The 27,924-nt window shown below is 48.2% G+C and overlaps 1 protein-coding gene across 1 annotated transcript; it reads right to left on the bottom strand.

Moving 5' to 3' along the window:
• Positions 1-1,606: 1,606 nt before the first annotated feature.
• EHMT2 (euchromatic histone lysine methyltransferase 2) lies at positions 1,607-24,785 on the bottom strand. The gene is made up of 28 exons (XM_083160113.1): positions 24,631-24,785; positions 20,153-20,231; positions 18,923-19,039; positions 18,377-18,573; positions 18,197-18,275; positions 18,034-18,104; positions 17,798-17,947; positions 17,662-17,721; positions 16,797-16,905; positions 16,574-16,672; positions 16,204-16,349; positions 14,524-14,667; positions 14,218-14,438; positions 13,933-14,115; positions 13,692-13,798; positions 11,096-11,202; positions 10,888-11,010; positions 9,461-9,562; positions 9,275-9,379; positions 9,006-9,160; positions 7,485-7,652; positions 7,085-7,229; positions 6,930-7,007; positions 6,730-6,845; positions 5,118-5,204; positions 3,047-3,125; positions 2,654-2,829; positions 1,607-2,081 (listed from the first exon to the last, which is right to left on the bottom strand). Exons 1-28 carry the CDS (start codon positions 24,649-24,651, stop codon positions 1,907-1,909), a joined length of 3,399 nt encoding a protein of 1,132 aa, XP_083016239.1. The 5' UTR covers positions 24,652-24,785; the 3' UTR covers positions 1,607-1,906.
• Positions 24,786-27,924: the final 3,139 nt, after the last annotated feature.

Raw genomic sequence — 27,924 nt, 5'->3', positions numbered from 1 at the left:
GAAAGCAAATGACAGTTGACCAGTTGCTTGGAATTGCTGGAAAACTGACAAACTGTCACTCATCCATAACCATGTTTTTGTTCCAACCAGCCAGATCTGAAGATAAATCTTACTAGTGTATGGGCATCTTTAAAGTACCCTCCAGCCCGCTATTGTGCCCCATTACCATGATAACATTTAATACAACCACCTCACCCTTTAAGTGTAATGTCCCATGATTCAGGCTGTGCAATGGATCAGATTTGTTTAGCAGGAAAATTGATATGCAACTTTACAATCTGGGTCCAGGCCCCACTACAGTTACTCTCAGGCAACAGTACAAACTCTGACCCTGCCTGGGACAGCCCTGTTCAGAGCAGCTCTCCTGGTTAGGAGACAATTATAATAAACACATTACCAAGTCACCACAAATAGGAACATTAAGTTTCCGGACAGGTCACATTCTTCATCTAAGTGCCCCTTAGCAACAAACAGACAATGCCAGAGCCGGATCCCTGTGAAGGTGTTAACGGAAGTGCAGCAAATAACTCAGCCGCAGGCACAGCAGTGTAACTACAGGCTTCTCCTGTGGTCATTTCATTTATATTCAGTCATACAGAGGGAGGAGTATTGCAACTTCATGATTTCTTTAAGTGCCCCAACAACAAGTTACCCCATGGTAAATAAACCCTCCAAGCCATCCGTCACGGCTTCCCTGAGTATTGGCGGTACCTAGTGCAGCACCCTGAAAATTCAACATAAGCCAGAAAGCCCAGAGCAGCACACCAGTGAAAAAATTAAAGTGTTAATAGGTGTTCTTGTTAAGAAGCCAGCTACGTACAAAAAGTGATACAAAAGGTGATGAATGGAAATAAAATATTAAAGAGTTAGTCGAAGATTAGAAAGAGAAAAGTGTTAAACAGAATGTAATAATGTGACACACCTATCAACACTTTTCCTATTGGTGTACTGCTCTGCGCTTTCTGGCTATTACTGATTTATTGGAGTGCCACACCCCGTACCTATATAGCAACAGGGACCTCCAATACTCTTTGAAGCCTTGACGGATGGCTTGGGGGCTTACCCATGTATTTGCAAATATATGTAACCAAGATCTCTGAATCCTACTATACGGTTTTTAAATATGGTTCCAGATTTCATTCAGTGTGCCGGGGGAAATTATTATTTTTTTTCTTACCTGACACGTCAGAGGTTGGCCTACCTCTGTTTAGCTTCTAGCCAGTAATGTTGCTGTAATTCTATACACTTGTATATACCTAACTAAACAGCGATCATACGTTTAAAACAAATCTATTTAGATAGACACCCATATGCCCTGCCCAGGACACCGGCCAATATGTTAATAACTGCCAAAAGAATCCCATTTCCCAGATAGCTGCCGTTGCGTCACGCTTTGCATTCTGCAGTAGATGTGAATACGCGCTGACAGAAGTGCAAATATAGCTGATCCCACAAAGTGCAGAGCAAACAAATGCACCGCTAGCCACTGTGTATTTCTGTACTGCCCGACTGATGCACAAGGCCGGAATCTATTTAGCTTTAACAGAGTTCACAGATAACCAGAAGGAAGCAATAGAAAGGGGAAATCCCATTATTTATATATATAAAAAAAGTCAAGATCTTTATTTTTATTTAAGAGACTGGACGCTTTAGAAGACCAAGATCAGTCAGGCGAACGCGTAACAAGAGCAATACTCTGCAGTAGCGCCATTTCATCAAGGAAATCAAAATGCTCTGCAGGTCCAATGGCCGGAGGTGCCTTAAAAGCGACACCAAGTTCGCCTGGCAGGGCACAGGTGAACAGTGAAGATGCTCAGCAGGTTCTCCGACATGACGGAGAGACGCTCTGCGGGGCATCCCTGGTATGAGTTAAAAGAGCGGAGCTCTGACATGTAAATCTACAGTATCACACGGGCTGAGGCGCTACAGCTGGCATTGGCACGGAATCGGGAACCTCCAGCCGGGCGAGGCGGCTCTGCTCCAGGGCGATGGCTTCGGCTGAGTGTTTACACCTCTCGGAACCACACTGGCAGGTAAAATATTTACTCTTTATGTCCCAGAAACGGTCTCCGTAGTCAAATCTGAAGGAGAAAAGGGAGGGTGCGAGAAGCAGCATGAATGTAGGGAGCAGAGAGATTGGAAGACCTGAAACAAAGGGGGACCAATCGTAAGAGGTATAACATCTCAGAGCAGGGAGGAAGAAGGCTAACTCGCCAAGCACACACTTCTATAGTCACGTCACTGGAACATTTTGTTCCCTATCACGCAATGGTCATGGTTTTCTAGATATTTAGCAGAAACTGTTTACCCTTAACCAGTTCCATGATGTGGGGGTGGGAGTTGCATTGGGCACCTTCGTTACATACTCATGTGTCATCTCAACTACCTGCAAGGGGCCTGAGCTCACAGATTTTTGGACACTTTAAGGGGCTGCAAACAGAAAATCTGAGTCCGCTGGTACTGTACAGTGCAGCACATAGCCAAACTTACTTGCTGCTTATTAAATTAACCAACATAAGTGGAAATAGAAAAAAAAAAAAAGATTTTTTGCGGTCACCAAAAGTGAAATATGAAGAGTCTGGAAACGCTGTGCTTTAAAACAGAGAACAAAAGAAAAATAACCAACAAGCCCTCTTGCTACTATTAGACTTACCCGAGCTCTTCCCCCGCACGGATGTCCCGCCCACTGAAGAAGGCAATGCGGGGAAACCGTAGGTCCTGGTGGGACATGAAGACTCGGACAGGAATCAGGTTGGGCTCACACAGGTGGTTAATGAAACGGCTAACATTGCCATAGTATCGGGCATCAATGCAGTACACCTCCCCGTCCTGAAAGAGAAGGTCCAGCACAGCGTGAGCGAGAGAGGAGGTATTATTGCAGCAGGGAGATCATATTGCTATGGCAGAGATGGAAGAGTTCTGGTCATCAGCCTCGGATAAAGGAGGCAGGTAATATTAGCATCTAGAATGGACGTAGGTTTTTGTTTTTTGGCGAATGAAATGTAAAGATGACACCTTGACATTTACTACAGATACTGGATCTAACCTTGTTGTCCAGGTCAAACAGATAGGAATCATCTTCTCTCACATCAGCCTCTGCATCTGAGATGAGCTCGCCCACATATCTGTATGAGGATTACAGGTCAGAGTCACATACAGTAATGTCTTATCAGGAGTACAGAACAATGTTCAGCATGCGAGTAAGAGCCTCATCCAGTGCAGTACATAGAGTCAGCAAATGCCTCGGAGAATCAAGGACAATAGGGGAAGAACGTAAGATTCAATAAAATGGAAGTCTATAAATCAGTTTTGTAGAAGACACATAGGTGACTGAATCCCCAGTTGGCAAGGTGTAACCTGCACAGAACGTTAGCAGGAGCAGCACCAGTGGTAGGTGACTGAATCCCCAGTGGGCAAGGTGTAACCTGTACAGAATGTTAGCAGGAGCAGCACCAGTGGTAGGTGACTGAATCCCCAGTTGGCAAGGTGTAACCTGCACAGAACGTTAGCAGGAGCAGCACCAGTGGTAGGTGACTGAATCCCCAGTGGGCAAGGTGTAACCTGCACAGAACGTTAGCAGGAGCAGCACCAGTGGTAGGTGACTGAATCCCCAGTGGGCAAGGTGGAACCTGCACAGAACGTTAGCAGGAGCAGCACCAGTGGTAGGTGACTGAATCCCCAGTGGGCAAGGTGTAACCTGCACAGAACGTTAGCAGGAGCAGCACCAGTGGTAGGTGACTGAATCCCCAGTGGGCAAGGTGTAACCTGCACAGAACGTTAGCAGGAGCAGCACCAGTGGTAGGTGACTGAATCCCCAGTGGGCAAGGTGTAACCTGTACAGAATGTTAGCAGGAGCAGCACCAGTGGTAGGTGACTGAATCCCCAGTGGGCAAGGTGTAACCTGCACAGAACGTTAGCAGGAGCAGCACCAGTGGTAGGTGACTGAATCCCCAGTGGGCAAGGTGGAACCTGCACAGAACGTTAGCAGGAGCAGCACCAGTGGTAGGTGACTGAATCCCCAGTGGGCAAGGTGTAACCTGCACAGAACGTTAGCAGGAGCAGCACCAGTGGTAGGTGACTGAATCCCCAGTGGGCAAGGTGGAACCTGCACAGAACGTTAGCAGGAGCAGCACCAGTGGTAGGTGACTGAATCCCCAGTGGGCAAGGTGTAACCTGCACAGAACGTTAGCAGGAGCAGCACCAGTGGTAGGTGACTGAATCCCCAGTGGGCAAGGTGTAACCTGCACAGAACGTTAGCAGGAGCAGCACCAGTGGTAGGTGACTGAATCCCCAGTGGGCAAGGTGGAACCTGCACAGAACGGTAGCAGGAGCAGCACCAGTGGTAGGTGACTGAATCCCCAGTGGGCAAGGTGTAACCTGCACAGAACGTTAGCAGGAGCAGCACCAGTGGTAGGTGACTGAATCCCCAGTGGGCAAGGTGGAACCTGCACAGAACGGTAGCAGGAGCAGCACCAGTGGTAGGTGACTGAATCCCCAGTGGGCAAGGTGTAACCTGCACAGAACGTTAGCAGGAGCAGCACCAGTGGTAGGTGACTGAATCCCCAGTGGGCAAGGTGTAACCTGCACAGAACGTTAGCAGGAGCAGCACCAGTGGTAGGTGACTGAATCCCCAGTGGGCAAGGTGTAACCTGTACAGAACGTTAGCAGGAGCAGCACCAGTGGTAGGTGACTGAATCCCAAGTGGGCAAGGTGTAACCTGCACAGAACATTAGCAGGAGCAGCACCAGTGGTAGGTGACGGAGGGGCAGATTTATTAAGCTCGTGAAGTGATAAAGTGTCTGGTTTTTATCCACGGCCAATCAACTCCTTACTGTGAAGTTACAGGCTTGGTTTGAAAAATGACAGGTAGGAGCTGATTGGCCGGTGATAAAAAAACAGACACTTTATCACTTCACCGAGCTTAATAAATCTACCCCTTGATCCCCCAGTGGGTAAGGTGTAACCTGCACAGAATGTTAGCAGGAGCAGCACCAATGGTAGACATTGGTGACCGCCAGGACCCAGTCACAGAGTGGATTGTAGGACAACAGGAGGGTTCCCTGAGGATAACAAGGAGAGGTCCACAAGGAATTCGTACATGGATAAATGAGACTTACTCGCAGATAAAGGTTCCCTGTGGAATCGCTTGCAGAGCCCGGACTCCCCAACCCATTTTCGCTGTACGGTATAACTGTAGCCGGACCCTAGAACAGAGAAGTTGGGTTACATTTTAGGGTTTTACATGGTAATACATTTAAGGAAAGCTACAATCCATTCTTACCCCCCAAACCGTGCCTAGAACAGGACATGTAAATGAGATGGCCATGCAGAAATCATTGCATCTGCCTATCTAGCCTTGTCTGCCAGTATAGATGTCAGGTAAACCCTCTGTACACCCCATTGCGGGTGTAGGACTTTAGCAATGTATTATTAAATAGCACCAAAGACCAACTACATTAAGCATTAAAAGGTAGAATAAGCTGCTCGGTTTTTAAGCTCCCTACTTCTGTGGGCACTGAGAAAGTGGAGCACCCCCTCTCAGTCCTGCTTTGCCCCAACATTGAGGGCTCCCCATAGGATGTAAGGAAAAGGGGCATGTGCATCTAGTGACAGAGGGTGTAACGGGAATGGTGACTGGATAACAACAGCGTATGTACAATCTCCTTAACGAGGCCCTACAGATTGCATTAAAGATGGCACTGCCTAGATCAACAAAATGACAACTGTCAATTTATAGTGCAAAATTGGACCAATAAAGATACACTTGTTCAAAAAAAAAAACAGATCAAACATGTGATGGATTTAAAAAAGGACTTCAACTGCGCACAGGAGAATTGCGTTTTCTACAGTAATTCGTAGTGTTTAATGGTTTTTATATCATTTATACTATTTAGGTCTAGATCTAGATTCTCAGATATCAATGACTGAATGTAAACCAGCAACACATATTTAAAGAGAGACTAGGTCAGAACTATGCAGCTACTGTTTCAGGAAGTAGTATTACTGCGAAACACGTGTAGAGGAAAGGACTCTAGCATCTATTTCTATGTGGCTTGGGACCACTCAAAGCTCCAATGTGTGAGTCTTATATCAAGGACACATAACTGTACAACACATTGGATCTATTATTGACTTTTCCGATTATCTTACACAGAAAAATATAAATATACAGGTGCCTACTATAACACGAAGAACATTGGTAATCAGAAGAATAATAAACTCTGAAATAGAACATGGATCAAAATTGAGGTTCTTAGCATAATTTTTGGTAAAAAAAAAAATACGACCAGGTGACCTCATCAGGTTCCTAAGTTCCAAGTCCAAAACACTGTACCTCCCCTGTGCCAGTGCAACTCAACCACCCCAAATCATCACTAATAAGTAGCCGTTAATAGGAAATAGCAGCTATGCGGGCCCAAATTTCGGGTCAATTGTTCTGATTAGCAAAGTCAGTGTTCAGAGTGAGCACCTGTTTTTCTTCTTCCCCTATGTGGCACTACAAGTCTCAACATGGCAACAACGGTTATGTTTAGAATTAGGGTGTGCAGACAGACACCCCCCCCCCCCCCCCATTATTATTTTTTTAATCTTTCCTCTGACCTCAAACCAGACGCAAGGATGATTCATTATGGGCATTTTGTGTGTGCTTTAGTTCTGCATTTTACACCCAGAACCATTTAAGTGTATAGACAGGTCACGTGAATAGGCTCCTGTGTTCTTCACACGTACTTGATGCCACTCTGAACCACCCGGTTTTTGCACGTTTGCCAGCAGGCACAGGCTTGGTTACATTCAAAGATTAGGGGAGGTTCAATCTTGTTGAATTCCTGAAGAAGACGCCCATCCTGCAAGCACAGAGAGGAGGTCACTCAGCAGACGGAGGAGCAGATTAGGAGGGAGATGGTTCTAAGCACAACACAGGGACTCACCTTATCATACCAGCACCGGATACTGAGCTGGCCGCAGAGGCAATTACTAGAGGAACAGTCATCCAGGCAGCTGCAATGCTGTACACACAAAGGCAGGTAAGTAACGGATGCAGTAATCATATTTGGAGAACCAAGAGGGGTTCTGGGCTCAGTACCTGGAGGTGGGTGATGTTTCGATCAATACTCATGGCTGACGTCTCGCAGTTCTCCGACACGTATTTATAGTCATCCGGAGTAAGCTCTTCGTCCACACCATTAACACAAGGAATAGAAATCCGTTCGTATCCATGGGCAATATCCCTATGGGTACAGGATGAAGACATCATTCAATGTGCTGCAGTGACATCACTCCAAGTACCGCCAAGGTGCTTACAACGGCCACTCAAATCAACATACCTCAAGTCAGTCCAACAGATGGACATGTCTGACTGCTAGGATAAGTTATATATAGCCTCTATACTCCCAAAGCTGGGAGTATTTTTGTACCTATAGTGAAGAGTCCTACGGAGCACTGCCCCCCCCCGGTAACCTGCAGGATTACCCCGGTGCACTCACTTGCTGATGATCCGCTCTGTGCGCACCGCCCTGTTGAGGATTCCTTGTCGGATCTTGCGATTGAGTTGCAAAGCGTACCAGACTTCGGTGTGCTCCAGGGTCAAGTCGCACGGTGTATCCCCTTCGTTGTTCCGGGCCTCCGTGTCGGCCCCACGAGACAGAAACAGGCTAATGAACAGGAGGGACGGTATAAACACAAACAAAATACACGAGCCAAGACAAAGCACACGTTCTCTCAATTCCTTCATATTCCAAAACACACCCCATTCCTTACAGGATCTGCATTTTCGGGAATTATCGCTTTTGACCAAGACAATGGCAGGAGTATTGGACTTCTGATAAATCGAATTAATCCATTGGGGGACTTTGGAATCATGGGATATGGAGTCCCAAGCAGGAGTTGGCTCTGTTACAAAAGCTAAAATTAGATTCAGGGTTCTTCCCTCTCTTTAACCATGAACCTGCTGGGAATCTAATGATCTCACTAACCAACCCCACACGACACACAAGGAACAAACTACATTGCTTTTTAGCCAATAGATTTAACCACTTGAGTGGTATGGCTGGAAATTTTCCACCAATATGAAGGTGTGCGCCAGTGGTACCTGCAGCTGTGCACCACTACCGCATCACCTGTCCGGGGCACCCCCACCTCCTCCTCTCGCCATTAGTTGCAGTGGGCAGACGGCAGGCTCGGGAAGGTTCGGTGCGGCTCAGAAGGTCGGGCACCAGAGTCCTCCATGGCCGCATATGATGGCTGGAGTGGAGATAAGCGACAGGAGTGTGTGTGTGTGTGTGTGTGTGTGTGTGTGGGTGGGTGGGTGTGGGGGGGGGAGGGTGCCCTACACTCTGTGGTAGGTTTTGCTGGAGCAGGACAAGCCTGCCCTGGTAGGTTTGTCCTGGCCCAGCAAAACCCACCCACTCAAGGGGTTAAAGCAGCAATTACATTTGGGCCTGCCATCAAGAAGAGTTTTTAAAAACTTTGAGGAGTCCTGAATGCCAGAATCTTAAGTCCCTTCTCACACTCCTCCTGAGATTAAAAATTGAGAGTCTGACACCTGGCAACAGTAGAAACCCTCACCCCCTAGAACATTAGTCACCACAATGGTCCTCGAGATCCACTAACAAATTAAAATTTTCCAGACCATCTAGCTCAGGAGTGGCCAAACCTGTCCTCAAGATCTACCCACAGTCCATGTATCTCAGGCCACCTGTGGATCTAGAGTAGAAATGAATGCAGCAGGTTTGAATATGTGAGTTAGTAATGACTACAGCTGTGCACCACCTAGGATGTGGACCACTGGCCACCCCCGGTCTAGCTGGAGCACAGGTGCAGTCATTACTGTCACATTTTCAAACATGCAGCATTAATTGCTAATAGGCACATTCTACAGACTCACAGGTGTCCTGGAAAACATGGACCATTAGTAAATCTCAAGGACCAGTTTGCCCACCCGTGCCCTAGGACATCCCTAACCCCTACTGACACAACATCCCCAGAAGAGGCCTAAAAGCTCTTACTTGACGCAGTTGCTGAAGCCCTCGCGGGAAGCAATGTGCAGAGGAGTGTCGCCATGGAAATTGACCGCGTGAATATCACACTGAGCGTTGAGCAGAACCTCCGCAATCTCAGTGCTGCCGGTGAAGGACGCCCAGTGTAAGCAGATGTTTTTCTCCTGAAAGGGATCAGTAGGGTGAAGGAGCGAATAAAATCCAGAGGTCAGAAGATGGAGAAAAACCAGGCTCGTTGTAGACATTTATAGTATAAAAGGAAGTAGTGCGATGCTTACATTATCCTCCAGCGTGACATCTGCCCCCCGCATCAGTAACATCCGAATCACATCAATGTGCTTGTGCTCAGCAGCCCAGATGATGGGTGTCCAGCCACCATTATCCTACAAAGTGCGTCAATGGTTAAGTGGCAATGCCTTCTGGGAGTTCATGAAATTTGAATATAGAATGGGTGGCACTCTGACCTGGGCATTCACGTTGACTTGACCTGTAGACAGCAGGAAGCTCAGCATCTCCTGATTTCCGCTTTTGGCCGCATGGTGAAGACAGGTGGAACCGTCCTCCTCCTGAGACACATCAGTAGGTTAAATGGTCAGAAGCAAACGCTCCAGCAAATACACATAACTCCTTGATCATGGAACAGCGCCACCTTGTGGCAGAACTTTAATAAGATGACGTGGTATAATAGGTCCGTGGACCCGATTTGAAAGCACAGCAAAAATATCACCAATTAACTTTGTAGCTGGAACAATCCATGCTGCCATACAAGAGGAGCAAATACATGTATATCGTTTCAGTGCAGGGTACATACCATCTGCTTTTGCATGTAGCCACAAATGTTAGAGAGCCGCACCTAAATCTAACTCTCTCTGCTCATCCGGTAGTGAAGCATGGTGCAGCTTAGAGGCACAGTAACCTTTTTTTTGCTCTAGAGATCAGACTCTGATCTCTATTCTTGAACTTCGTTATCCAAAAATGAAAATAAATATTGCAGAGGGTCCATGATGATGTCATATACACATATGCGGACATGGTACCTCGCACGTCTCTTCCTGAAGTTACTATTAAGGTCAGCAGTGCCGGGAAGAGAAGAGACTTGCAGTCACATGGGTTTGTAGAAGTGGCAACAGCAGAAGGTGCTGGCGGCAGGGACATGGGTGTGTACTTGTGTATGATGAGATCTACAGAAAGATGGGCTGTCAGCAACAGGGTCAGTGACATCACAGTGAGGAGAGTCTTTCTTTGGCGTCATTGAAGTAGAAAGATCGGTATAGGTTAGTAGAATGAATGTGTGGCGTCCGCTGCAAGAGGAGGTTAGTGTATGGATGCGAGTGGATATTTAGAGGTGTTTTATTGGTGGTAGGAGTAGAGGAGTGTAGTTAAACTTAGAGAGATGGGTTTATTTGTACAGGGTGGGAAAGTACATGTAGGAAGCTCCATTACATGTAGGGCTGCAACAAACGTCTATGTACTACTGGAGACACATACATGCACCAGCTGTTAGGACGGGGTTACCTGTAGGAGGATGGGTTTAGATTTGGTGTGCAGGATGGATCACTAGGAGTACAGATTTGTGTAGTATTAATCAGAGTTGTTTCGGCCTTGGCAGGAAGGGTCAGTGAATCACCTATACCAGTGGTAGCCAACTCCAGTCCTCGAGAGCTACCAACAGTTCACATTTCCCAGACAACTTCGCTGCTGCACAGGTGCACTCATTACTCGTGGACACATTGTAAAAGATCCACAGGCGGAGCCAATTACTTCACTTGTGATTCTGTTAGGAGATCTGGAAAACATTAACATTTGGTAGCTCTCGAGGACTGGAGTTGGCGACCCCAGACCTATAGCATGACGGGCTAGCACTTGGAGTATGGTGAGTGTGTGGAGTTACCTGGTGGTACACGCATGCTCCGTTTTGCACCAAATATTTGGCAACCTCTAAGTGATTGTTGACGACAGCTTCTAGGAGAGGGGTACGTAGAACTTTGTCAGTGGCATTGATGCTGGCACCGGCCTAAGATCAAAACAACGATGCATTAAACACTGATGACATAAATGAGACCCAGCATAAGCAGGAATGGTGGTAACAGCGCCCCCACCTGTACAAGGATGTGAGACAGCTCCAGGCTCCCCCGCTGTGCAGCTGCGTGGAGCGGACTCCTCTTCAGCTGCTGATCATTCAAGAAACTAGAATCCTGGTTATCCACTAAGGGAGAATTGGAGAGGGGAAAGAACACAGGAAATCAGGATCTTCATATTCACATTAAATATATGTGTGGGGGAGCACTGCCACATGGGGTGTAAAGGGATTTGTTCATTCTCTATATGGCCAACCTACAGCGATCGCCATTCATTCCTCCTCTATGGGGCCAACCTACAGGGATCGCCATTCATTCCTCCTCTATGGGGCCAACCTACAGGGAACGCCATTCATTCCTCCTCTATGGGGCCAACCTACAGGGAACGCCATTCATTCCTCCTCTATGGGGCCGACCTACAGAGAACACCATTCATTCCTCCTCTATGGGGCCGACCTACAGAGAACACCATTGATTCCTCCTCTATGGGGCCGACCTACAGGGAACGCCATTCATTCCTCCTCTATGGGGCCAACCTACAGAGAACACCATTCATTCCTCCTCTATGGGGCCGACCTACAGGGAACGCCATTCATTCCTCCTCTATGGGGCCAACCTACAGAGAACGCCATTCATTCCTCCTCTATGGTGCCAATCTACAGAGAACACCATTCATTCCTCCTCTATGGGGCCGACCTACAGAGAACACCATTCATTCCTCCTCTATGGTGCCAATCTACAGAGAACGCAATTCATTTCTCCTCTATGGGGCCGACCTACAGAGAACGCCATTCATTCCGCCTCTATGGGGCCGACCTACAGAGAACACCATTCATTCTTCCTCTATTGGGGCAACCTACAGGGAACGCCATTCATTCCTCCTCTATGGGGCCGACCTACAGAGAACACCATTCATTCCTCCTCTATGGGGCCAACCTACAGAGAACGCCATTCATTCCTCCTCTAAGGGGCCGACCTACAGAGAACGCCATTCATTCCTCCTCTATGGGGCCAACCTACAGGGAACGCCATTCATTCCTCCTCTATGGGGCCAACCTACAGAGAACGCCATTCATTCCTCCTCTATGGGGCCGACCTACAGAGAACACCATTCATTCCTCCTCTATGGTGCCAACCTACAGAGAACGCCATTCATTCCTCCTCTATGGGGCCAACCAATAGACATCACTATTTATTCCTCCTCTATATGGCCATCCTACAGAAAACTCCCCCTCCAAGTATAGTGTAGCGCTTGGCTCGCCATGCTTTCCCAATCGGAGTCCATGTGGATGGCATACCATGAAAAACCATTTTAACCTTTTTGTGCGTCAACCTAGACATTGCCTGTGTGTCAACGAATGAATGTGCACACATTTACCTTCATGTGCATTACCTCTATATTTCCACCTACCTCCACAGGTGTTTAGGGGAGGGGGGGGGGGGGGACCTCAAGTACTTTAAATGCCATCTAAGTCACAGCCACTGTGTAAACTATTCAATGACTGAGTGAGGCTTTGGGTTTCTCTATATGAAGAGGAAATAAATACATAAAAGATCCACATTTCCTAACAATCTCTGAAAGTTAATTAAATTAAGTAGAATAACGTCTCCTACTGTTGACTTAACTAAGGGTGTGGCTTTATAAAGGCAAAACATTCAGAGTTTACATTCAAAACACTGTGCAGAAGGGGAAATGCACGACCTGTGTACAGACCCGGCCGAGGGGAATTTACTCCGCTTACTAGTTTGAGGAGGAAAGGGTTTTATTATTTTACTGTATAGAGTTACATAATCGGTGTTCTTAGAGAGTGCACGTGTGCTTCCTTTTCCCTGTATGGCACCTCAAGTCTCAGCAGTTCAAGCCCTTTCCTCTGTATGTATGTATGTATGTATGTATGTATGTATGTATGTATGTATGTATGTAATGTACACTTGAAGGCAGACTCCTTCTGTTGGGTACAAACCCCCCCCCCCCCTCCCCCCATCCGAACAGGTTACTGCATTGCTGTCTACATATTGCAATGGGCACTATTATGGGGAAATCTTTGATAAATGTATATAATGGGTTAGTATTAGGGAATTCAGGGAACCATCTGATGAAAGTTCACCTTGACCTTGTGGGTGGGCTCACGTATTAGGCCAAATATGCCCAGTCAGCTGTAGAGATAGATTATCTGTATTAGGGCAAAAGTGTGTGCCACTGGCATTTCCTCTTTCCTTCAGGACAATTCAAGTCCCAGGATTGTAGCACCTCTTACTAGGTTTAAAACTAAAAGATGTAAACGTGCAAACAGTATTAAATGTCAACTGTACAGCTTTCTTTCCCAAAGTATAACGAAATATAATAGGCCCCAATGCAACAGCGCCTCCTTGTGGTCAGACAATGATCTTGTATTATATGAACATCACACTTATTATGTAAAAACGTTTTTTGCATATAATATTTTTAGTAGGTCATGAAGGATAGATTTCTGTAATTCATTTGCAGGTTTTTCTATATATTTCTGGTTAATAGTGTAAAAAAACAAAAAAAAAAACAAAGAACACTTTTCTGCTCTTACAAGTTTGGACCCTAACGGGCGAGATATTGGGGGGGGGGGGGGATATTGGCACTCACTCAGCACAAGCAGGACTTTCTGCAGCTCTCCTGCCTTCACGCTTAGGTACAACTGCCGTGAATTGTAGCGGATCTTCTTCCTGCGATCTCTCTTCTGCTGAGATAGGCTGCAAGAACAGGACAATTACTCCCCGCACCCAGTGACCAGCTACAAAGATGGTAGAACATGGAGAATGAGTGGGGTAGAGAGAAGTGAAAAGGAGAAGATAAAAGGGAGGAGCAAGACGCCCTAATCTCGTACTTATCAGTCTCCTGGGACATTAAGGCTTTGTCAAGAGCTTCGCGGGCCGGGCCAGGCGGCAGTCCGGCTGCACTGAGAGACACTCCAGAGGGGAGGAGGACAGAGGGACCGGTGACTCCTCCATTGATCGCTGGATCGTCTAGCAGAGAACGTTTGCAGTCACCTACACCGCTCATTCGGGCACTAAGAGCACAGAAACAGCAAATCACAGGAGGCTAAGCAGCAGTGACTAGGCCCAGAACACACACACACACACTGTTCAGGACAACAGACGGTTAAACTCACCTGGGTTGTGTAGTATCGGCCCTTCCTGTGCCACTGCCCTCATGCTGGGGCGGTGCAGGAACGGGCACTGGGATGTCCGCCTTCGCTATGGTGATCAGCTCCGCTTCCGACGCATCCTCCCCACAGTGCGGGCAGAAAATGACACCGTTCAGAGGAGAGACACAAGCCTTGTGAAAGCGGTGATTGATCCGGAAATCCGGGTGGCACTCCAAGAACGTTCCCTGCAGAGGAATGACGGTATTAATACAATATATAATGGTATATAATACACCAGAGGTGTCAGAGCTCTGTAATATGGGCACTTACACTTGTGCAGAAGTAACCGCAGCCCGGGCAGCAGTGATGTTTGACCATGCAGGCACGGTGGTTCTCACACAGGACCATGAGAGGGACCCGACTTGACGGGCGCATAGTCTCCCGCTTAGTGATGGGGACATTGCATCCACTCAGCTGGATAGAAAATAATGAGAAACTATTAAATACGGCTTATTTGTACCAGGCACTAAGGGCTACTCAGCTCGCACCACCCACAGTAGGTTCTGCTACCTACTTATTACCTAACCTCCCCATCCACGCTCTCTGTGGCCATACACATTGTTGGGTGGGGGTATCCACTTATAGAACCTCAGCACTCACCTCCCCATCCAGCTCTCTGTGGCCATACACATTGTAGGGTGGGGGTATCCACTTATAGAACCTCAGCACTCACCTCCCCATCCACGCTCTCTGTGGCCATACACATATTGTAGGGTGAGGCCTGCTTATAGAACCTCAGCACTAACCTCCCCATCCACACTCTCTGTGGCCATACACATATTGTAGGGTGGGGACCTGCTTATAGAACCTCAGCACTAACCTCCCCATCCACACTCTCTGTGGCCATACACATATTGTAGGGTGGGGACATGCTTATAGAACCTCAGCACTCACCTCCCCATCCAGCTCTCTGTGGCCATACACATTGTAGGGTGGGGCTTGCTTATAGAACCTCAGCACTCACCTCTCCATCCACGCTCTCTGTGGCCATACACATATTGTAGGGTGGGGCCTGCTTATAGAACCTCAGCACTCACCTCCCCATCCACGCTCTCTGTGGCCATACACATATTGTAGGGTGGGGGTACCCGCTTATAGAGCACTCACCTCCCCATCCACGCTCTGTGTGGCCATACACATATTGTAGGGTGGGGGTACCCACTTATAGAGCACTCACCTCCCCATCCACACTCTCTGTGGCCATACACATATTGTAGGGTGGGGCCCGCTTATAGAACCTCAGCACTAACCTCCCCATCCACGCTCTCTGTGGCCATACACATATTGTAGGGTGGGGACCTGCTTATAGAACCTCAGCACTAACCTACCCATCCACACTCTCTGTGGCCATACACATATTGTAGGGTGGGGGTACCCACTTAAAGAACCTCAGCACTAACCTCCCCATCCACACTCTCTGTGGCCATACACATATTGTAGGGTGGGGGTACCCGCTTATAGAGCCCTCACCTCCCCATCCACGCTCTCTGTGGCCATACACATATTGTAGGGTGGGGGTCCCGCTTATAAAACACTCACCTCCCTATCCACGCTCTCTGTGGCCATACACATATTGTAGGGTGGGGGTATCCGCTTATAGAGCACTCACCTCCCCATCCACGCTCTCTGTGGCCATACACATATTGTAGGGTGGGGGTACCCGCTTATAGAGCACTCACCTCCCCATCCACGCTCTGTGGCCATACACATATTGTAGGGTGGGGGTACCCGCTTATAGAACACTCACCTCACCATGCACGCTCTGTGGCCATACACATATTGTAGGGTGGGGGTCCCGCTTATAGAACACTCACCTCCCCATCCACGCTCTGTGGCCATACACATATTGTAGGGTGGGGGCCCGCTTATAGAGCACTCACCTCCCCATCCACGCTCTCCGTGGCCATACACATATTGTAGGGTGGGGGTACCCGCTTATAGAACACTCACCTCCCCATCCACGCTCTCTGTGGCCATACACATATTGTGGGCCTGCTCACAGACTCTTTCCACACTAGGAGCCTCCATACGGCAGCTGCACAGTGGGAGTTCCTCAAAGCGCTCTGTGTCCATGGAGCTGGATTCATTGCACACACCTGGGGGAAGGAGGAAGAGAGTCAGCCAGGTAAGGGAAACACCACAGACATGTAACCGAGACAAGATAGAGAGAGGTAAGTAGCAGCCACATGATCAATGAGTAGAGGGGACCAGGGATTGGCTATAAGGCAGGGGGTGAGCTTGTGCCAGGGGATGTAGGTGAGAATGCAGCACGGACATGCACAGCAGCTAGTGAGTGTTACGTACTAGGTGAAAAAGTTACCTGTGTTGTTGGGAGACAATGCCCCCTCGCTGGGCAGATCCAAGGATCCCAGAGGCACCTCTGTGTACTCACTGTGTGATCCCCCCACGGAACTGACAGCTACAAGAGCGGGGTAACAAGTAGGGTGGTAGATCTGTGACTACGATGGAAATACCCAACCTCATCTATTGCTGTCTACCTCCCCTACATGTCCCTCACCCACAGCTCCCACCTGCCCGCTCACCTGCTCCAGGTTTCTCCCTCTCCCGTCTCTTCCGTTTCCGTGTTGGTTTGAGCCAGGCTTTGTCCATCTTCCATTTCTTTTTACTTTTCTTCTTCAGGCTACTGGAGCTCTGAGCAGGGAGAAGTGAAGAAAGAATAGAATGGCTCCAATATAAAATTACCGTCCGACAGACGGGCAAAAGTTTATGCAATTCTCAAAAGTTTTGTAAAGTGAAAAGGTTTTTAATTTAATGGACCCTTCTAGGCCTTTAACCCCTTTGGTGGTATGGCCGGAAATTTCTTGCACCACCATTTCCCCCCCCCCCCCGTCGCTGATCCCCTCCCCCATTGCCGCTCTTCCCTGTCGCCGCTTGGGAGGTTAGGCCGTGATAGACAGTCGAAACACAGGAATGCTCCCATTCCCGATCCCCGCCAAGCGGCCCCGAAATTCTCCAAGCAGCCGCAAACAGTCAAAGCCAACAGCAGAAGCCCCAGGGGAGCTGCCACTTCTGTGGAGAGTATTTCTGGGGCAGGAAAAACCTACAGCAGCCTGTGCACCAACAAACAGCACGCACCCCCTGCACATTTTTTTTTTTTACAGGTACATGACCATGCCCCTCAGTTGACCATGCTCTTTTACAGGAGCCAGACGGCACTTTCAGAAGTCATAAGCTTTCCAACGACACATCACAATGCATGAAAACAACAGAAATAGCACGTACCCTTAAGGGGTCGTCCAATTAAACCCATCTTCGAACTTAAATTGTCCCTTAAGATAAGGTAGTGTGCAAAGTTTGAAGAGGATTAGTTACAGCGTTCGAGAATTATCATGGAACACATATATCATTCAATTATATTTGCAAAAGCAGCATCTTCCCAGGACTTACCCTTTCTGACTGGTTTCCAGAGCCCTCCTCTTCCTCCTCCTCCTCATCCTCGTCTTCTTCCTGCCCATAACCACAACAGTCAGTTTCTAGCTGATAATTGCTGCTCTCTTCGCCGTCTCACCAGGATGGTACTCACCTTGCTGTCACTGTCCCCCTGCTCCTCCACAGAAAAACTGTCATAGTAAAGGCTAAACTCTGCCCCGACCTCAGGATCCCAGTCCTCGGGCTCTGCCCCATCGGTGACCCGGGAGGACCCAGGAGCAGGGGAGGGAGTCACTGAGGGTTCCTGGATGAGAGATAATCTGATACATTAGTACCATCATAATGACTCAATCCAAACTTGCTGCACATTGACCACTACCCATCACTCACATCTGCCTCTTTGGACTTCGTAGCAGGCGTCTCAGCACTCTGGGAGGAGCTGGTCCTCCTCTGTGTGGAATCTAGAACAGTGAAAATCAAACAATAGCAAAAGGAACCAACTGCTGCCATTACCCTTCTCTCCCACCTCCATGGGCCGTCTGTTCTCTCATACCTGGACTGTCTCTCTTCTCGGAGTCAGCATCCTTTCTAACACTGCCACCGTCTGCAAAGAACATTCCTTCCCCCGGCACCTAGAGCACAGTGATATCAGGCACAAACCGTGAGACCTAGTCCGTTTAGTCATGCTCAGTCACAGTAATGTGGGGCAACCATTATTTACTGATGGACTCACATTGCCAGCCCGAGGGATGGTCTTCCTGGCACGGTGTACTTTATCCACTCCGTCCCTGTTTATATTCAACAATCGCATGGCCAGGCTTTGCGTGGTGTGGGGCAACTTTCCGGCCCCTGTGAGGGACATCTTGGCTCTGCTGGACATGGGTGAGGAGGACAAAGAAGGAGGTGCTGGAATGGACTTGGACGCATGGCCTGTTAAGGGGTGAAACCAGTGTGAACATTTATAGGTAACTGGAGGAACATCCCAGATAATGGGCAGCTCTGAAACTGCTGAAATCTCATCTTGGCTGCTGAACCTTCCAGGCTTACTGAAATAATTTCAGTGGAACATCTGCCCCACTATATATGAGGTGCAGAGGTTCCACATAAAGATAAGCACTGCAGCCAGAGGGCACCTCAGTGGGAAGCCCACCATCTGTAGCATTTGCATACACAAGCAGCCCATACCCAGCATGTGTACGTTTTACCCTCAGGTGACAGCATTTATTTAATGGTGACTCTAAGACTCATTCACACATCAGTAACAGGCCCTATCTCTCACCAGTCAGCCCTCGTCCGACAGGGGAAAAACTCAGGTTCTCCTTCTCAGCGCCCCCCTTCTTCTCCTCCTCAGGTGGCAGGTCTGTAGAGGAGGCATCTAGAATCACTTCAGCATCACCTGAATAGGTTTATAACCGAGCATATTAGTATTTTGATAGAGATAAGCATGCCACATTAAATTGATTGACCTTCAGTGACCGGCTCCATGCAAGATTACCCAACATTTTCATTTTTGGTACTTGTTTCCTAGAACGGCGCCCACGATATTGATCTTAGGCATCGCAAGGAAAAACATCACGTTGATCGCATGGCATGCGGCCAAAAAAAAAATCGCATGCGATGCGACCACCGCGATTTTACATAGGGAACAATGTTAAATGGCCCACAGACCCCAAATAGCCACCCTGAAGTGTGAAATGGCCCCCCCAATTGTTAACGCCACCCCACGATCAACGTCAACCCGAAGCGTGGCGAGGGCTGCGAGCCCGCAAGGGGCGGCGGTACGCTTCCTCCGACCTTTTGATACCCCCACTATCCACGTCGCGTGGAGTTGAGAATAGAAAGTGTGGCGAGCGCAGCGAGCCCCGCGGATACCTTCACAGCTATACACATCCCCTCGCGGGCTTCACAGGTATCCGCGTGCGCTCGCCTCGCTCGCCACATTTTCTATTCTCAACTCCACGCCGGCGTGGATAGAGGGGGTATGAAAAGGTCGGAGGACGCGTACTGCTGCGCTCGCCACGCTTCGGGTTGATGTTGATCGTGGGGTGGCGTTAACAATTGGGGGGGCCATTTCAAACTTCAGGGTGGCTATTTGGGGTCTGTGGGCCATTTAACATTGTTCCCTATGTGAAATCAGGTCAATTGGGCCATTTAACATTGTTCCCTATGTAAAATCGGTAATCGCGTCAGTCGCATCGCATGCGATTTTTTTGCCGCATGCGATGTGACCGACGCTATTTACATTTTACCATGCATTTCTATGCGATGCCCGCGATGGGCACCGTTCTAGGAAACAAGTACCTCATTTTTTTATTTCATAAGGAACCTACTAAGCAAATCATTAGTTTAAACTGCAAAAAAATATATACTATACAGACAAAAAAAAATAAAAAATCATTAAAATCCAGTCATATTACTAACAGGGAAAAAAAGAAGAACGAGTGCATTAGAATTAATGAAAATAGTGTATGTTATTTCAATATATGTATGGGCTACAATTTCTGCTCACCTCTGTTTGTGCTGGCAGACAATCCCATGGCTTCCTTCTCATGAGGGGTGTCTCTGTCAGGCTCCCTTGCGGGCAGGGCCTAAACGGAGGAGAGCATAATCTGTTAAAGTAGATATCTTATAACGGAATCGGTACATCTGTCAGAATGAACTTAGGTCTACAGTCATTAGGTCGACTGGCAGGAAGGTCGACCTGATTTAAGGTCGACATGGGCCAAGGTCAACATTACTTAAGGTCGAATTTGCATAAAGGTCGACATGAGGAAGGTCGACTGGTCATAAGGTCAACATGGGTTTTTCATTGTTTTTTTATCCGAATGTCGACAGAGTTGACATGGACACAGTTGGCAAGGAGAATCGGACCCTCGCATCGCTCGCTATGCATCGGGCACGGTGGCTCGCTTCGCTCGTCACAGCTTTAATAACCTCCTCCACGCCCTAGTGGATGGTAGGGCATGAAATACCGCCTGTCGGCACATGTCGGCTCAAAAAACAGTGAAAAACCCCATGTCGACCTTATGACCAGTCGACCTTCCTCATGTCGACCTTTATGCAAATTCGACCTTAAGTCATATCGACCTTGGCCCATGTCGACCTTCCTGCCAGTCGACCTAGTGGGGTCGACCTAATGACTGTAGACCTAAGTTCATTCTAATAGATGACCGCTTCCCCTTATAATGCACCCCCCTCTTTTCTGTCATCTTTTCTCCACATTATCCCCCCTATAAGCACGGGATGCGGTCATCTATTAGAATGAACTTAGGTCTACAGTCATTAGGTCGACCCCACTAGGTCGACTGGCAGGAAGGTCGACCTGACTTAAGGTCGACATGGGCCAAGGTCGACATGACTTAAGGTCGAATTTGCATAAAGGTCGACATGAGGAAGGTCGACTGGTCATAAGGTCGACATGGGTTTTTCACTGTTTTTTGAGCCGACATGTGCCGACAGGCGGTATTTCATGCCCTACCATCCACTAGGGCGTGGTGGGAGAATAAAATAGTGTGCCGAGCGCAGCGAGGCACCGTGCCCGAAGCATCGCGAACGAAGCGAGGGTCCGATTCTCATTGCCGACTGTGTCGACATTCGGATAAAAAAACAGTGAAAAACCCATGTCGACCTTATGACCAGTCGACCTTCCTCATGTCGACCTTTATGCAAATTCGACCTTAAGTCATGTCGACCTTCCTGCCAGTCGACCTAGTGGGGTCGACCTAATGACTGTAGACCTAAGTTCATTCTGACAGATGTCCCGATTCCCCTTGGGGAAGCGGTCATCTATTAGAATGAACTTAGGTCTACAGTCATTAGGTCGACCCCACTAGGTCGACTGGCAGGAAGGTCGACCTGACTTAAGGTCGACATGGGCCAAGGTCGACATGACTTAAGGTTGAATTTGCATAAAGGTCGACATGAGGAAGGTCGACTGGTCATAAGGTCGACATGGGTTTTTCACAGTTCTTTTAGCCGACATGTGCCGACAGGCGGTATTTCATGCCCTACCATCCACTAGGGCGTGGTGGGAGAATAAAATAGTGTGCCGAGCGCAGCGAGGCACCGTGCCCGAAGCATTGCGAGCGAAGCGAGCGATGCGAGGGTCCGATTCTCATTGCCAACTGTGTCCATGTCGACTGTGTCGACATTCGGATAAAAAAAACAGTGAAAAACCCATGTCGACCTTATGACCAGTCGACCTTCCTCATGTCGACCTTTATGCAAATTCGACCTTAAGTCATGTCGACCTTGGCCCATGTCGACCTTAAGTCAGGTCGACCTTCCTGCCAGTCGACCTAGTGGGGTAGACCTAATGACTGTAGACCTAAATGCAGTCTGACGAATGATCCCATTCCATAAGCACATACCGCTCCATGTTATAATCCCCCTATAAGCACATACCGCTCTATGTTATATCCCCCCTATAAGCACACACCTCTCCATATTATCCCCCCTATAAGCACATACCGCTCCATGTTATATCCCCCCTATAAGCACATATGTCTCCATGTTATCCCCTCTATAAGCACATACCGCTCTATGTTATATCCCCCCTATAAGCACACACCGCTCCATGTTATCCCCTCTATAAACACATACCGCTCCATGTTATATCCCCCCCTATAAGCACATACCGCTCCATGTTATATCCCCCCTATAAGCACATACCGCTCCATGTTATATCCCCCTCTATAAGCACATTCCGCTCCATGTTATATCCCCCCTATAAGCACATACCGCTCCATGTTATATCCCCCTATAAGCACATACCGCTCCATGTTATATCCCCCTATAAGCACATACCGCTCCATGTTATATCCCCCCTATAAGCACATACCGCTCTATGTTATATCCCCCCTATAAGCACATACCGCTCCATGTTATCCCCTCTATAAGCACATACCGCTCCATGTTATATCCCCCCCTATAAGCACATACCGCTCCATGTTATATCCCCCCCTATAAGCACATACCGCTCCATGTTATATCCCCCCTATAAGCAAATACCGCTCCATGTTATATCCCCCCCCTATAAGCACATACCGCTCCATGTTATATCCCCCCCTATAAGCACATACCGCTCCATGTTATATCCCCCCTATAAGCACATACCGCTCCATGTTATATCCCCTCTATAAGCACATTCCGCTCCATGTTATATCCCCCCTATAAGCACATACCGCTCCATGTTATATCCCCCTATAAGCACATACCGCTCCATGTTATATCCCCCCTATAAGCACATACCGCTCCATGTTATCCCCTCTATAAGCACATACCGCTCCATGTTATCCCCTCTATAAGCACATACCGCTCCATGTTATATCCCCCCTATAAGCACATACCGCTCCATGTTATATCCCCCCTATAAGCACATACCGCTCCATGTTATATCCCCCCTATAAGCACATACCGCTCCATGTTATATCCCCTCCTATAAGCACATACCGCTCCATGTTATATCCCCCCCTATAAGCACATACCGCTCCATGTTATATCCCCCCTATAAGCACATACCGCTCCATGTTATATCCCCCCTATAAGCACATACCGCTCCATGTTATATCCCCCCTATAAGCACATACCGCTCCATGTTATATCCCCCCTATAAGCACATACCGCTCCATGTTATATCCCCCCTATAAGCACATACCTCTCCATGTTATCCCCCATTTACAAGCACATACCCCTCAATGCTATCCCCCCATATCTATAAGCACATACCCCTCCATGTTACCCCCCCTATCAATAAGCACACACCTCTCCATGTTATCCGCCCCTATCTATAAGCACACACCTCTCCATGTTGTCCCCCATCTACAAGCACATACCCCTCCATGTTATCCCCCCTATCTATAAGCACACACACCTCTCCATGTTATCCCCCCATCTATAAGCACATACCTCTCCATGTTATCCCCCCCCCCCCATTCTGTAAGCACATACCGATCCATGTTATTACCATGTACAAGCACATATCCCTAGGTTATCCTCCCATCAATAGGTGCATATGACGTCACTATAACTCACTATTGTTGATCATGAACATCCCCTGACAGCCTATCACTCCCCCAGGTGCTAGGTACCATGTCATCTATTACATGGCCCTTATTCCCTATTTACCCCTCTGTATCCCAAACTCTGACAGCTACTTTCTGCCCTAGCCCTCCACGTATCTCCCCCCTTCTCTCTCATAAGTTGCCACTTCTTCATGTTGCCCTTGCATCTACCCCACACTGCGTGCGCCCTGCATCCCCTTGGGGTGCCCACACTGCATGCGCCCTGCATCCCCTTGGGGTGCCCACACTGCATGCGCCCTGCATCCCCTTGGGGTGCCCACACTGCATGCGCCCTGCATCCCCTTGGGGTGCCCACACTGCATGCGCCCTGCACCCCCTGGGGTCCCCACACTGTGTGCACCCTGCACCTGCATCCCCTGGGGTCCCCACACTGTGTGCACCCTGCACCTGCATCCCCTGGGGTCCCCACACTGTGTGCACCCTGCACCTGCATCCCCTGGGGTCCCCACACTGTGTGCACCCTGCACCTGCATCCCCTGGGGTCCTCACACTGTGTGCACCCTGCACCTGCATCCCCTGGGGTCCCCACACTGTGTGCACCCTGCACCTGCATCCCCTGGGGTCCCCACACTGTGTGCACCCTGCACCTGCATCCCCTGGGGTCCCCACACTGTGTGCACCCTGCATCCCCTGGGGTCCCCACACTGTGTGCACCCTGCACCTGCATCCCCTGGGGTCCCCACACTGCGTCCACCCTGCATCACCTGGGATCCCCAAACTGCTTGCATCTGCCTGTATCCCCACACTCCCTGCACACTGTCACCCCTGTCCTATTTTTAGCTTCCATCAGACACTCCGTCCTCAGTCCATAATCCCGCCGCCTGTACGTGCCCATAGCCCCCGTTCATGGCTCTCCACGTCCCCTCCCCGGGTCTCCCGCGGCTTCCCCCCTATTATCTCTCACTCTTTCTCCCGCCGCCTCCATCGCTCCTCAGCGCACACAGCACCTTCCTGTCTGTCTCCTGACCTCACATCCGGCCGCCGGCTCTCCGGATTGGGGGCCTGGTCCTCCCGCCGGCCTGGTGCTACAGCACGGCTAGCTGCTGTGGGATTGGCTCTCTAGTCGCCCTGGAGACGGATGTCTCACCGCCATTCGCTGATTGGCCAGCGGCACTTCGCATGCGCGCCAAAGCCAGTGACGTACAGGCTCATGACGGCTACCTGATTGGTTCAGGTTGGCGTCAAGCCTCGTTGTCGCAAATGATGCGTTCCAGCTCTTAAAGCGGCGATGTCAGATAATGCTACCACTCAATACCGGTAATAATAAAATAATTATAATAAAAATAATAATCACATGGATAATTTTATTAATAATAATTACAATGATTTTGATTATCAAAATAATAATAATAATTATTAGGGTACTTCCTCATCTTTGCGGCCACTTACATTAGCCGCTTTCAGAATAGCATCATTGTCCCCTTGCGGGATCGCTTCGCTCACCACGCTTCGGGCTCGGTGGCTCGCCACAACTTTACTAAAGGTAATAGATGGTGGCGTGGACAAAGGAGGGTGGCATGGACTCGGGGTGGTGCGCTGTACACTACTAAGTTCCGTAGCATAATCAGTGGCCGCAAAGATGAGGAAGTACCATTATTAGTAATAAATAATAATTTGCAGTGTCCTGTATAAGTCTTCTCATAAACTACAAGTGGAACCATCGATGGTCCAGACTTCGATGGCTGTAATGTGCCCATGTGCAATCAGGGGTGTCCCTGAGCTTCGCAGGTGCTGTCTTATCTTCTGTGTCCCAAAAATGTTGTAAAGTCTCAGCACGGTCACAGGTTCCTCAGGTATGGGAAGGCTGCCTTTCGAACTATGGCATATAGTTGTCTACTCTCCCGCAATGGGCTTTTCCCAAAAATGAGGTGCTGCTCCTGGCCCCCTGGAAAAGTGGCAAAGTCTCTTGATCCAACCAGGTAGCGTCTGGTACAGTACAGAAAAGAAAGTAAGGGTAACGTATAGTTATCCTTTCGAGGGGCGCTTGATAAATGAGTTGTATCACACAAGCTGCAGCAGTTTCAAGAGGTTGTCAGCCTCCAATATGATAGAAAGAAAAAAGGGGGGGGGATTTTTGCTGCGCTTTTTTGAAGTAGATACATTTATTGAACAAAATTATTATACACAGTTTAAAAATATATATTCTACACAATTTATTAAAATATTAACAATAAAAAATGTAAAATAAAAAATAAGATATATAAGGTGCGTGAATGATTTTAAAGAAATTTCTCTTGAAAAGTTTGCATGCTAAGGTGCAATTACATAGCAGTATAGTCACCCGTAACCGGTTACCAGGTATAGGTCCGTTCTTTTGGGACAATGGAAAATGGGTTCTTGGACTGGGTTGTTAATTCCCCCTTGGCACTTTGTAGATTTGCAGGAGTCCTTTATGGATTTGGCGACAGGTTGTGTTCCTGTGAGTTGGCAGTTGGCTGTATGGGGTCAGCAAGCTGGATATGCCTCTTTCTCTTATTGCCCAGGTTTCCAAACGTATGGCTCCAAATTTTCAGCAAATAAAGTGCTAGTGCAGGAAAAAATTGTAGGTCCAAGGGTAAGTGGTATGGTGACCCAAATGGTTAGCTGCTGGCACCCAGCGTCTGGTACAGGCCACTATGAGGCGATTTTCGATGAGATTGTGTCCGCAACCTTCAGCACTGCCCACTTCTGACACAAAAGTCAGCAAATATGCCACAGGTTCACCTACCAACATCTGTGACATGGGGCCTTATTCTAGTTCACTCTTTCTGACAAAATCCTTCTTAGATGGACAAAACCATGTGCACTGCAGGGGGGCAGATGTAACAGGTGCAGAGAGAATTAGATTTGGGTGAGTTATTTTGTTTCTGTGCAGGGTAAATACTGACTGCTTTATTTTTCCACTGCAATATAGATCTCACTTTGAAGTAAAACCCCACCCAAATCTAATTCTCTGCACAAGTTACATCTGCCCCACCTGCAGTGCACATGGTTTTGTCCATCTAAGAAGGAATGCGTCAGAAAGAGTGAACTAGAATAAGGTCCATGGATCATTAGGGTGAGGTCATTTTAAGGTGAACTTTTACCGTTCCCCCTCAACACCTCCCTCCCTATGTCTTCGGAACAGGTGTTTTTTTGTTTTGTCCTAAAGTCTACATTCAGAGCAGGTGTTCAGTCAGCATCCAACAGCAACCAAGCAGCTATGGTAAATCTAGTGCACATTAGACCATAAAAGGTATTGACGGTAGTTCCATGCTGAAAGATGTTAGTGTACTCTGTATAACCTCCTCCCCCCCCATATTGTTTTATTGCATATCTATAATGACAATTGTACATTTGCAGTTTTGCTCCTAATTAGTAATACTGTGTTCTTACTGCCAGTGAGCAATACATGGCTTTTCCCCGGCATTAAAATGCTGGGGACTGCAGGGACTGACCCCCGTTCTCACTGCAAGGCAAATTCCCGGGTGAAGAAGTTCTACCCGGTAATTTGCCTTTTAACACAGGTTTTTCTGCAGTGTGAACAGGTCAACCCGTGTCTGCATACCCGGATCTCAAAAACAAGTAAAAAGAAGGGGGTACTTATGTAATATCTGGGCTCCCGTTTTTCTTATGAGACCGCGTCCCCTCGCCCCTCGGCACGGTGGCTCGCCACACTATATAAAATCAACTCCATGCGTAGTTGGATAGTAGGGGTATGAAAAAATGGGGTGCATTTAACATGGGAGCCCAGATAATAAAGTACCAAGAAGGGTTTTAGATCCGGTTATGAGATCCGGTTATGCGACCCGTTCACACTGCAGAAAAACCCGTGTTAAAAGGCAAATTCCCAGGTCGACATGATAGACCCGGGAATTTGCCTGCAGTGAGAACGGGGTATTACTGACCACTAATATGCCAGTTTCTGCTGCTTTTTAGAAACTACCAATTTCTAGTCAGCCCCGTTTCAGGTCCAAGATGTTACAAAACATCAGGCTGTAAAACCCGGCACTGCTGTTTGTGTGTATGCCCAAAACACTCTGCCTAGCCCATTTATCCAAAAGCTACAATGAGCTGCGCAGGCCAATATCAGGAATTCTTTGCATTCCAGATATTGGTTAATTGGGAGCATCACATCCCCATAGAAACCTATTGAGCTTGTGGCTGTGGGTGTAAATGGAGGGATCCCTGCTTCAGTCCCTACTTCGTATTTATAGAAACATAGAATTTGACGGCAGAT

Source organism: Crinia signifera, chromosome 9, assembly GCF_055691185.1.
Source record: "Crinia signifera chromosome 9, ASM5569118v1, whole genome shotgun sequence".
NCBI lineage: Eukaryota > Metazoa > Chordata > Amphibia > Anura > Myobatrachidae > Crinia > Crinia signifera.
Note: the sequence above shows the minus strand (reverse complement) of the source record. Positions and strands in the feature narration are given on the sequence as shown.